The sequence below is a fragment of the Podarcis melisellensis genome, assembly GCF_964234715.1.
Source record: "Podarcis melisellensis genome assembly, chromosome: 7".
In the NCBI taxonomy this organism is placed as follows: Eukaryota; Metazoa; Chordata; class Lepidosauria; order Squamata; family Lacertidae; genus Podarcis; species Podarcis melisellensis.
This window is the reverse complement of record NC_138539.1, coordinates 22,155,593-22,168,134: the sequence shown is the minus strand read 5'-3', so window position 1 is coordinate 22,168,134 and position 12,542 is coordinate 22,155,593. Positions and strand designations below refer to the sequence as shown.

At 40.3% G+C, this 12,542-nt stretch overlaps 1 protein-coding gene across 4 annotated transcripts in view; it reads left to right on the top strand.

Moving 5' to 3' along the window:
* The window catches only part of FZD6 (frizzled class receptor 6), a 27,637-nt gene extending 15,095 nt beyond the window's left edge, over positions 1-12,542 (top strand). For all 4 annotated transcript variants that reach the window (XM_081918802.1, XM_081918805.1, XM_081918803.1 and 1 more), the window contains exons 5-7: positions 2,715-2,863; positions 5,817-6,260; positions 7,805-12,542. In XM_081918802.1, coding sequence (XP_081774928.1) covers positions 2,715-2,863; positions 5,817-6,260; positions 7,805-7,967 — 756 coding nt within the window. In that variant the 3' untranslated portion in view covers positions 7,968-12,542. The remainder of the gene's footprint in view (positions 1-2,714; positions 2,864-5,816; positions 6,261-7,804) is intronic.

The following is a 12,542-nucleotide window of genomic DNA, read 5'->3' as shown; positions in this document are numbered from 1 at the left end:
GGCAGCTAGACTGGTGACTGGGAGCGGCCGCCGAGACCATATAACACCGGTCTTGAAAGACCTACATTGGCTCCCAGTATGTTTCCGAGCACAATTCAAAGTGTTGGTGCTGACCTTTAAAGCCCTAAACGGCCTCGGTCCAGTATACCTGAAGGAGCGTCTCCACCCCCATCATTCTGCCCGGACGCTGAGGTCCAGCGCCGAGGGCCTTCTGGCGGTTCCCTCATTGCGAGAAGCAAAGCTACAGGGAACCAGGCAGAGGGCCTTCTCGGTAGTGGCGCCCACCCTGTGGAACACCCTTCCAGCAGATGTCAAAGCGATAAACAACTACCTGACATTCAGAAGACATCTTAAGGCAGCCCTGCTCAGGGAAGTTTTTAACGTGTGATTTTACTGTATTTTTGGTTTTTATGGAAGCTGCCCAGAGTGGCTGGGGAGGCCCAGCCAGATGGGCGGGGTATAAATAATAAATTATTATTATTATTATTATTATTATTATTATTATTATTATTATTATTATAACTGTGATACTGCTTTGTCTACTGTTCTTCAGTGCTACTAAAGCCGCTGAGTGGTCCTACCCTAGTGTTCAACGTGGAATCCAGTCTTCCTCCAATCAGTATTGTCCTAGAAAGTATAAACTCTGAGAAAAAAGCAATGGAATAAATTTCTCTTTAGAACCCTCCTTGAAGATGTTAGTGACTTCTAGCTATGATTTCCTAAGAAGAAAATTTAAAAAGACTGTCTAAAAACAACAGCAAAACTAATATGCTGCTAGACAATAATCCTTCAGATTTTACACTCATCTGTTCATATTGAAGATAAGAGTCATTTTTAATATTGTTGCTTAAAACATGCTTTTCTTCCCACTAAAATAGATGGGAAAGTTATCTACATTGCATATTAAAGTCAAAACAAAAAAAATTCCTTCCAGTAGCACCTTAAAGACCAACTAAGTTAGTTCTTGGTATGAGCTTTTGTGTGCATGCACACTTCTTCAGATACACAGAAGAAGAAGAAGTGTGCATGCACACGAAAGCTCATACCAAGAACTAACTTAGCTGGTCTTTAAGGTGCTACTGGAAGGAATTTTTTTTGTTTTGACTATGGCAGACCAACACGGCTACCTATCTGTAACTGGCATATTAAAGTGAGGTTTTAAGTCACTTAGAAATGGAAAAAAATGGAAACAGAAGTTTATATTTGTAGATAGCAACCTCTGATCTACTTATAACTAGGGAAATGTTAATTCATTTTGGCTGCTTATGTAGTTCCCTCCAGATGTGAACTTCCATCAGCCCCAGGCAGCACATCCCAATGGTCAGGGATTATGGAAGCTGTAGTCCCCAACATCAAGAGGGACCACTTAGACTATCCCAACCTAGATGCATACTGCATTTATTCCAATATAAGGATTATTTAAGCAAAAATACTTATAGCAGAGCATTTCCTTTTTAGTGGTATTACTTTATTACATTCAGCTTGGTCCAAGCTTTTTAAAATAGCTATTTACTCAAAATAATATTTCTGGCATCAGCTAGTTAATGATTTTCAAGCTAATAAAAATAGGCCAGGGTGGTAATGGAGAGACCTGAATTGGCCAAGCTAATACAAAATAAAAATCTGAATACTAGGTAAGACAGACAAGTTAGCTCTTGAGTTAAATATCATTGCCCTTTTTTTGAGCCTGTTCTTCACAAGAGTGGATTAATTTTGCAGCGAACAGCAGAAAAGACACTGGTACATACCCCCAAGGCACTCTGAAAATCCTGCCACCTCTAATTAACTTCAGCCCATCAGTTCCATCGTCTTTCCTGTGTACTCAGATGACACAACTGTGTTACTGTACAGAGTATCACTAAAGAAATTGGTTAGTACTGAGCACTTTAGAAGAATTAGCTACACTTGTTATGCATTTCTCCCTTCTATACAGCTGTGGCCACAATTTTTGTGACTTAACTGTATCTGCCTTCAACATTTAAGAACACAGGCAAGTTCTAAAGAAGTTTCTTCAGGCTTCTCCTAAGGGATTTATGGAATTGTAGTTTTGTGATGCTGGAGTAACTTAACTCTTACGTGTCGTGTTTTTTCTCTCATTAATACATTTTCCCTCCATTCTAGCAGGGGTTTCAATGCAAACCCCATCATGATCCTGGAGCAAGGCAAACTTCCACTCCCCACCAACTGCTGGGCAGGGGGAGCACACCTTGCTCCAGCAAAAAAACAGTGGGGAGCTCACTTTAAGCTCACCATTGTTCCTTTGAAGTTATGCAGGCACTGGCCCCACAAATATGGCAGGTGTGGGTACTTTGCCAGAAAGTGCCTAACAGGCCGAACTGGGACCCTTGGCAGGCCAAAGTTGGCTACAGACTGGAGGTTCCCTACCCTGAGGCTTATTTCTTGTTTTTGTGTCATTTTCTAAATAAATTAAAATCACACCATTCAGTACTGTGTCATTGCATCATATTATCCCTGCTTACACTTGCAGCATTTCATTTACTGGAGTTTCGATGACAACATATTGTGATTAAGCTATTTTACGTGTGTAGCATAGGTACAGTATTCTCATTTTCTTAAAGCTGTTTAAGCCTGAGTGCAGCTTAGTTGATATAAAACTGCAAACTTCTATATCACTATTCATTTTCTGCTTTGAAGTATAGGGTCGGAAAACCATTTTTCTATTGTATTTTTAATGAATGGTTATTGTTTTCCAGGTCAAGATATTGGCAAGGCCAGAAATAATTTTGTTTCTGATGAAATACCTTATGACTTTAATTGTTGGCATCTCTCCAGTTTTCTGGGTGGGAAGCAAGAAGACTTGCTCAGAATGGGCAAGTTTCTTCAACAGGAATCGCAAAAGAGAGTAAGACACATTTTTTGTGGTAATATTTATTTTAAAAACAACAAGATAAAATTAGTGGGCACTGTTAATTGGTGTGTTTTAAAAATGTGTTTGTGTGTGTGTGTGTGTGTGTGTGAGAGAGAGAGAGAGAGAGAGAGAGATTGAGAGAGAGAGAGAGAGAGAGAGAGAGAGAGTGTATTCATCTTGGGTTGCTTCCTGACTTTGTTCATAGGATTGCAGGTCATTTTTTTAAAATCCCCACCCCCGAAAACATGTGGTCTCTCATCTTTGATATTGAACTTCCTATTGTCATCATTGTTTAAGTGCCGCCTCCCTCCCTCACATGTGAACCTGCAGTGAATTGGAACTTATGGGCAATACTATCTGCAAGGTCTAGAAGTGCCCTCACACGGGGGATTTTTTAAAGCTGTAGTTAGCCAGATGCTGAATTTCCTCCAAAACCAAATCTTCCTTGGTAAACTGGCCATTTTTTCTCCTTTTGCAAAAGAGACTGAGCAGTTTAATCCTGAGCAGCAGGGGTCTGACTTGGTCAAATTTTGTATCTGTTTTAATGCTATGCCATATTTTTATACAGTCTTTCTTGATGCTTGGCATTGCATAATTATTTGGAGATTGATCTCAGGAAGAGGAGAATTTGAGAATAATATTTTCTCTAAGCTCCCACAGAGTGGTCTGTTCTTCAGTTTAAATTCTTCTGGAGTATATTTTGAACAGTTTTATGTAGGCTATGTGTAAGTTCCCTTGGGAATACTTTTTTCCATTACTCTCCTTTGCATCCTGAATTCTTAATATGGCTTTTAGATTTCTGTATTTCTTTAAATTTCTTTAGTCAAGGTTTGCAAGCAATTATCTTCAACTCCTTCAGCCCACATTCCTTTACAATGAAGATGTATATTCCTTTCCATATTCCTCCTTTTTCCATTATTGTATAGCTATTTCATATGTGTGTCTTAGCAAAGTGATGCACTCTACCAAAATACAGCCCCTTATTATTACCCTGCTAGTTTGTCCCAGGTAGTCAGATTTATTTACCTACATCCAGAGTGTTGTTACTTTAAGGTAAATATTGCACTTTTTTACACTAAAAACTTCTATTGCTTGCATGTACAACCATATTATGCAGTAATATGAAACCTGGAGCACCATTTCTGGCCACTCAGTGAGTTGCTGTGATTTGATGAATATTCCAATCGTTCAATGCATTAATGGCTACAATTTTGGCAAATGATACAGATTATGTGAGGAAAGTGAAAAGCCAGTTTCAGGCACCTTGGGATTCTGTGGTGAGGGCAGGCAATAAGAGTGAAGACTAAGGAGCAGAGTGGGCCAAAAGTGTAGAGCAGAGTTTCCCAAACTTGGGTCTCCAACTGGTTTTGGACTACAATTCTTACCATCCCTGACCACTGGTCCTGCTAGCTAGGGATGATGGGAGCATGTTAATCATGATAATATTGCATGTTAATCCTGATCATATTGTTTTGAATACTAGTTGCGAGGGAGGCTGTTGCCCTGATGTCCCTCTTGTGAGCTTTTCACAGGTTCTGTGAACTGCCCTGAAACCTCCGTGTATGGGGCAGTATATAAATTCAATAAATAAAATAAACAAAAATATCTGCCTGCCTCCGTATCTATCATGGTGTAGAACCAGATGGATCTTTCATTTGATTCACTAGGGAAGCTATTGAAGGGCAAAGAGATGAAGACATGGATAAAGATAAAATACAGGTGGAGAAAACTTCCCTATAGACCTAGTGTCTGATAAAGTTGTGTGTTTTCTGTACCAAGAGAGTGGCTGAGTAAATAAGAATTAAGGGAGAACTAAGTTTCTTGTACTTGCAGGATTGTGGCTCCAATGCTACTTGCATAGAATATTGAACATGGGCCTGTGGTGCCAACTTGGCAGTTAACTTGCTCAATGTCCTGGAGCAAATCATGCACCCTCAAGTCCCTTCTTGTAATGAAAACATTTGAAAAAAATGCAGTAGCTCTTAAAACGACTGTAGCATGATCTTGTGCACTAGATAAGATATTTCCACCCCTTTGTAAAGATGGGAGTGGAGCAATAAATAGTTTATAGACTTGCTCCATATAAATATAAATGGAGGGGCATCTGGCTTTGATACCAGTGCATGTGAGAAGGACCTAGGGGTCTTAGTAGACCAGAAAATCAACATGAGTCAACAGCGTGATGCAGCAGCAAAAAAAAAGCTATTGCAATTCTAGACTGCATCAACAGAAAGATAGGGAAATAATCATTACCGCTCTGTTCTGCCTTGGTCAGACCACAGCTTGGACTACTGTGTCCAGTTCTGGGCATCACCGTTTTAAGATGGATATTGACAAGCTGGAACATGTCCAGAGGGAAGGCTACTAAGGTGATAAAAGGTCTGGAAACCAATCCTTATGAGAAGCAGTTGAGGGAGTTAGATACATTTAGTCTGGAGAAAGCAGAGCTTATATGATAGCCAGCTTGAAATATTTGAAGGGTGTCACATGGATGATGGAGCAAGCTTGTTTTCTCCTGCTCCGGAGAGTAGGTAGGACCCAAACTAATGGATTCAAATTACCAGAAAGGAGATTCTGATTAAACATTAGGAAGACCTTTCTGACAGTAAGAGGTGTTTGACAATGGAACAGGCTACCATAGAAGGGGGTGGACTCTCATTTATTGGAGGTTGCTAAACAGAGGCTGAATATTCATCTGGCAGGGATTCTTTAGCTGTAATTCCTGCATTGCAGAGGGTTGGACTAGATGATCCATTGGGTCCCTTCCAGTTCTAGAATTCTATGAAAGAAAGTAAAAAATGAGTTAAGAGAGCAGTCTGCCACATCTTAAAATTGGTAGTTTTGACAATGACTTCAGCAAGATGTTTGCACATCTGAATGCAATTAGCACATCTAAATAGTTATGGAGGAGGGTTGTAATCACCATGTATTGTCTTCTCCCAATCAGTCCAATCAGTGAAAGCCGAAGAGTATTGCAAGAGTCATGTGAATTTTTCTTGAAGCACAACTCTAAAGCGAAGCACAAAAAGAAGCACTACAAATCCAGCTCTCACAAACTGAAGGTGATTTCAAAGTCAATGGGGACCAGTACAGCTGTCACAACCAATCACGGAACTTCTGCCATGGCCATCGCAAACCATGATTACTTAAGCCAAGACACGTTCACGGAGATCAAAAGCTGTCCTGAAACATCTGAGAGAGAGATGGAAGCAGATGGAACGGTCAGCCAGAAAGTGAAAGAGGAAGAGTTTGCCTGCAGCGAACAAAGTGCACTGCACATGTTACCTAGCCCTAAAGTGGCTTTGGAACAGCTAGAAAAGAGAGGGAAGGCAGACAACACACAGGATATTGCCAGCTTATCTGAAAGCATGAAAAGAATGGTCGAAGGAAGGTAATTGCCTTTCCCTTAATTTTATGTGTTTTTAACTATTGCATGCTAGTTGTTACTACCATCAGAAGAGAAAAATACTGCATTTTACTTTTAAATAGCAGGAAATGGAAAACAAATCTTGCAAACAAAGCTTTTTATCCAATGGAGCTGCATTATCTGCACTGGAGTGGGCACCTAAACCAATCTTTAAGCAAAAGTAGCTACATTGTCTTAGACACCACACCTCTGAACACCTGAATATAGAATGCAAGGCGTAATTGTTCAGATACTTTGCTAGAATTTAAGAGGAGACAAGCCAAAGTATAAGATATTAGCCTCTAAGCAGTTCAGGAGAAAATCAAGGGCCCAGTTGGATGAATTGCTACGACAAAGACTCTGAACCAGTGTGGGAGCCTGTGCTCACTCCTAGATTGGATCTAGGAGACCTGACTTAGGTTTGCACAAGGTGGCTCAGTGTCCTTACATTTCAGTAATGCATCTATAAAAAGACTCAACTCCCACAAAACAGCATAAATATTGTAAAAATTCAGTGCACACTGATAAATTATGAAAACAAATGTTATTTTACTTTAATGAAGCTAAAGTGGTGATTTGGTCCATCTTGATACCCAAATATTCTATTTTCATTAAGCCTTTCATAACAATGTAGCCAATCATGTAGAGCAAAGACAAAGGTCCCATGCTCTTGGCGCAGAACCAGGATCTGGAGTTTGCTGGGTTATACTGTAAGAATCCTGATCAGTGTTTGAAACTCCCATTGTTCTAGGTGCATTATGTGACAGGGAATTTCATTAGTGCAAGCAGTTTCTGCGCCTAAGATTTCAGATTAAAACTGCAGAGTAGAAGGAAAGGAGGTCCTTTTTCTGCCTTCCCCTTTCCCCTCTCTGAAGACTGGAGAAGAGACCCTCTGAAGAATATTAGGGAGGTGGGTAGGGGAAGGACTAGACCATGTGAAAAATGGACATAGTATTTTACCTGCAGTTCATCCATTTTCAGCTTTGTATTTTGTGTAGGCACACCTTTTTAAAAACATTCCATTGTTACTCCCATAACCTAGGTTTAAGGTACCATTTTGCTCCTAGCTTTCATTTCTCAATTTCTAACACTGATCCTGATGCCTGGTTCAAAGACAAATGTAGCCTATGTTGTTAGTTCTGAGTGATAGCAGCTTTTCTACTAAAGGCTTTTTCCATCCCTGCTACCCAAAAGTTTTCGTTGAAAACTGCATGTCTAATAATTCCTGTCAAGTATGTGACCCATTTTTTAAACTTGAGTGTTTGTTTTGTTTGCAGCAGGGATGGGGAAACTGTGGCCCTTCAGATGTTGCTGGACTCCATCTCCCATCAGCCCGACCCAACATGTCCAATGGTCAGAGATGATGGGAGTTTTAGTACACCAACAACTAGAAGGCCATAGATTCCCCATCCCTGATTTACAGCAGTTATATAGGCTGCCTAGTAACATCATTCTCCGAGTAGTTCATAGGATCTCTTGTGTTTTAAAAAATATGTTTTTTCTTTCTGTCTTTTGTATGCATATAACAGGACAACTCCTAGAAGTGATCTGATTGAATCCCTTCCCCTCCAAGTTGGTCATCCGCACCTTGATGTTTCCCAGCCAGGCAGTCCCAAGGGGTCAGTCTTGTTTGCCCATTCCTCTTCAGATTCAAGGAAAGCTCAGGAGTCTGGTCACAGTTCAAATGCTTAAAAAGGAGAAATTGCTACGTGAGTCATTTCAGCTCATGGATGGAATCTGTGTTACACTGGAAATGACTGTTGCGCTCTGCTTTGCAAGGAGGTGCCACAATATCCTCCTTGGTCGCACTTCAGGTAAAACTAAAATTGCATTGTGAGGGGCCTAGCAACAGCTTCCTCTTCAAACTTTGGACATGTCCTAGCTAGCAGTAAGTTTGATGTGAAAAAGATGATGAACAAGTAAGTACTGCTTTTTATGACCTTCATGTCAAACTGCATGCAGTAGTGGAGATGGAAGGTATCTTGAGCTGTATTATAAAACTACCACCTACTACTAGCAGTGCTATTTACTGTATCATAAATAGGTGGGTCAGACAGGGGCAGGGGAAAGCTGATGCACCATGTGAGAATAACACCACGGTCCCATTCTTGGAGAATTGGCTTAAGCTGCAAAGTACAAGCAGTGACTTGAGCACCTGTGGCTGAAGTGTCTGCCTTTGCTGCTCTTATCAGCCAGCTCTGACCTGCAGGCCAGAGAAACCCTTAGCCTAGGTTCTCTAGTATGGTGCCAGTGGACACTACATCTCCCTCAGAAGCACCCCATGGAACTTGCCAAGGTATCTCCCTATTTTGGTTTTCAGCGGGGTTGAATTTTTCATTTGTCTTATTTGGGGGGGGGAGGGGTTCTTTTGTGAAATGGGGATTTCTCAAATGCCCCTTTCTTATTATCACATCTGGCAAGTACACATGTACATCCACTTTTGATTTCTGTGGTCCAACAGCCCTTGGGATGCTGCTGAGAAACGTAGCAGGGACCCTGCTTTTGCCTCTGCCAAAGCTGTGCAATTGTCTTTATGAATTACAACTGTATTGTAATAATACTGGGTGGTCACTGGTGCAGATGCTTCTGTGCAGGTATTTGTATTGGGTCTAGTAGACAAGCTATTTTTGTAAAAAAAAAAAAATCTTAGGTGCAATGGCTCATAAATTTTTGGGCCAGTAGTAATATTTTATGTTATGGTCTAAACACTGAAATGGAAAGGGACTCTTGAATCAAAACCAGTTTTGAAAGTAGCTACTTTTATACAAGTATAGCACAGATTTCTTTTACATGACAGGATGCTTTGTTATATACCTGTCTCCTACCCTTCATTATTATTATTGTCATTATGCTCAAGTAAGGTAAGGTGGGGAGTGGTGAAGCCAACCGCTGTTTAGATATTACAGGCAATAACCTGGGAATTTATTTAACCTCAATATTTCTACTCAGGGTGGTACCTTTCAAATCTGAGGCTTGAGCACAATCTAATAGTAGCTTATATTTTATAAAGTGAGATTCTGCATAAATTGGGCATTGAACCCCATTCCCTTCCCTTTCTTTTCCCCTATCAGAATAGACCCTTGAGAGAAGAAATAGACCACAGTACCTATGAAGCTAATTTCCTAGCCTTTTGTAGTTTTGAAGATCTAAGCTGTAACCTTCTATAAATTTTTTTTTGTTTTCTATTAGCTTGGAAAATGGGAGAACTGTGTGTTTCTTTGCTAGAAGTCATTCAGTCCTGATCTTTGCATTTTAAACATCAGTTTTTTTGTGATTTCTGAGTCCATTTATTGATCATTTATTGATAAATCAGCTTAGAAGCATCAACTGATTAAAACAAGCACTTTCTACTATTCTAGTCTACAGGTAGAATCTACAAAAACCAAATCTGTCTGATTCTACCTGATATAGTTGCAGCTTTCTCCATAATATAGCACTTATTCCAGAGCTGTGAAACAGCCCCTGGGCTGCTTAGATATTCTGGGTCAAGGCAGTAAAGACCATTCAGACAACTTTAATGGCTCCCAACCCTGGTGCTTTAAGCTTATTCCCACTAGCCCTTGGGATTTCTGCGCCGTGTCCCTACCTGGCAATGATATAAAAAACACCCAGTAGTCCTACAGCAAAGCTTGCTTTCACTTGTTTAGGAAGAAACTGGTAGGGTATCCTGTAGAAGACTGGAAATAGCAAGCTTGTCTCTTTAAATTCAGTTGAATTGCAGCAGCTGGGGTTTGCTGCTTGTCTAGAAAGGTGCATATCAAGGACCCGGATCCTGCGATCAACATTTTAGGACTTTCTTTGTGTGCCCCTTCCACGAGAGGTGCAGAGGGTGGCAACACAAGAACAGACCTTTTCTACTGTAGTTCCCTGTTTATGGGTTGCTCACCCCAAGGTGCCTTCATTGCATCTCTTTAGGCACCAGGTGAAATGTTTTTCTATAGCCAGGCCTTGGGCTGATTAACATGCAATGGATGGCCTTTTAAATAAGTTTGTGTAAGTGGGTGGGTATTGGTATGTTTTTGTTACATATTTTGTGTTCTCGATTGTATTTTTATGTTGTGAACCACCCTGTGATCTTTGAATGAAGGGTGGTATACAAATTCAATAAATAAACATACTGAGTGTATGTTTGTGCAGCTCTGAAGCACAAGGGCAGCACATTTATCAAGGAAAGGATGTGATTATGCTTAGCAGGGCTTGGGTAAACTGTCCTGGGTATTTCCCCTTTGATGCTGAAGTCACTTGCAGTTTCACTGGATCATATTTCCTCTGCATTCAATTTAACTGACCGCAGGCTCCAGTATCTCCAATCCTGCTGTGGCTCAGGAATGTTGTATTCTTTCCAATCCCCTTGCCCTTTTGACTGGATGGCCCTAGTAACTAATGTATTGCAGCACCGAGTTAGGTTGTGTGCATAGCAATCAAGCGAAAGAAGGCAAACAATTTGGATGTTGTAGCAGTACTCTTGCCCTTTGCCGCTTCTCATAAAAGAGCAGAAGGCAGCACAGCCAAGTCTCTCTTCATCTTTCTTTACAATTTGTTCCTTTCACAGGTAGAGTAGGGCAGTTGTGCTTCCTTGCTAAAAGGCTGCAGAAGATGCCCCTATACTTTAGAATGATATTTTCTGGATTTTACACAGGGTGGTGTCTCCTTATGCCAAGCACGGCATAATGTGGTAGAGCCCTACATCTTTTCCAAGTCAGTTATAATGATAAAAAATGAGTCAAAAGCCTGCCCCACAATGATATACACTGTGCAGTTGACAATAGTTACATAATGTGACTTTGAAAACTGCATTTTGAAGACTAATCTGCTGTGGGTCTAGTAAAAGCTAATGTTTTGTGATGCACTAATTCTGGGTAGCAAAATAAATTAAGTTGTTTGTGTGCAGCCATCTTGGGATAATAGTCCTCACCTGTTGTCAGGAGTCTATGATTACAGTTACCCCTGTTGCCAAAGCAGCCGTAAATTTAATGCTTCTCAGCAGCCAGCACCAATAAGCCACTGTAATATTTTGCTCCTTAAACAAAAAGTATCTGTTTCTCCTATTCAGCCACTGCTGATGAGTTGCTAAACCTGCCTTGCTAAACCTGCCATGCCTTCCCCAATCCTCTGACTGAACTGGAGGTAGCTGGTCCATCTTACTCATTTTCCTTGTGTGCTCAGGTTCTGTAGCTGCATCAGGCTAAAGGCCCATCTAGTCTAGCATCCTGATCTCACAATGGCCAACCACATGCCTGTGGGAAGCCCCAACCTCTTCACTAGTACTCTCTCTGCACTTGTCATTCCTGGCAAGTGGTATTCAGAGGTGCAGTGCCTCCAACATTTTCTCCATGAATTTGTCTAATCCTCTTTTAAAGAAGGTGGCCTTCTCTACATCTTGCTTCTACAGCACCTGCTCGTTTATTTTAACTGCACATTCCTCAATTCCAAACAAAAAGCTGCCTTGATGTTGTTGAATTTAAAATTCAAAATAGAACAAGTGTTGAATTTCTAAATAGAACAAGTGTTGGATAATGCCGGAAGGGGGAGAAGCCTTTCAATCTGTCCTGTAAGCACCCCTTTCATTCTGAATTGTAAGTGTGAGGAATATACATTACATTTGGCTCAGTGGAAAGGGCTAAGCACTGTGCCTTTGTTCAGATGCCCTTTTTACCATTCCAGCTGACTTATAGAAATTATTGTTCGCTACTCAGCCCAACTGCATTTTACGCTCTTAGGTAAGTAGTTCTAACAGAGACAAAGGTGATTATAACTGAGCTCTTATCTATGACACTAACATTCACTTGTTTTTATAGCTCTCCGTCTTTGTAAGTGGTTTTGTGTTTTTTTAAAGAAAGCACTCCCAGTTTCTTTGTTTTTCAACATTCCACTTTGTGCAACATCTTTTGGTTGTCTTGGACACCAAGTAAAACTATATTATAGAAAAGAAATGTAAATGGCAACTGAATAAGGAAGATAGTTCTGATGGATCAAATTGTTTCCTGTTATAACAATGTATTGAATTTTGAATGTATTATGTTCTCTGCATTTTACAACTTTCTAACTTATTGCCTTTAACAAAGACTATTGGTGGTTTAACTGGATATTTCCTTATTTTCAGAACATGCTATTCTTCCAATAACTAGAGTGACTTTCAAAGTTGTAAATATTCTCTGTGGGGAAAAAAATTCTCTTATTGGCACATCTGATTTTTTAAAAAAATGTCTGCAATTTGGCATATGTATTTTTACTATTGGTCAATAAAGTTTTCTATACTGTAAAAAG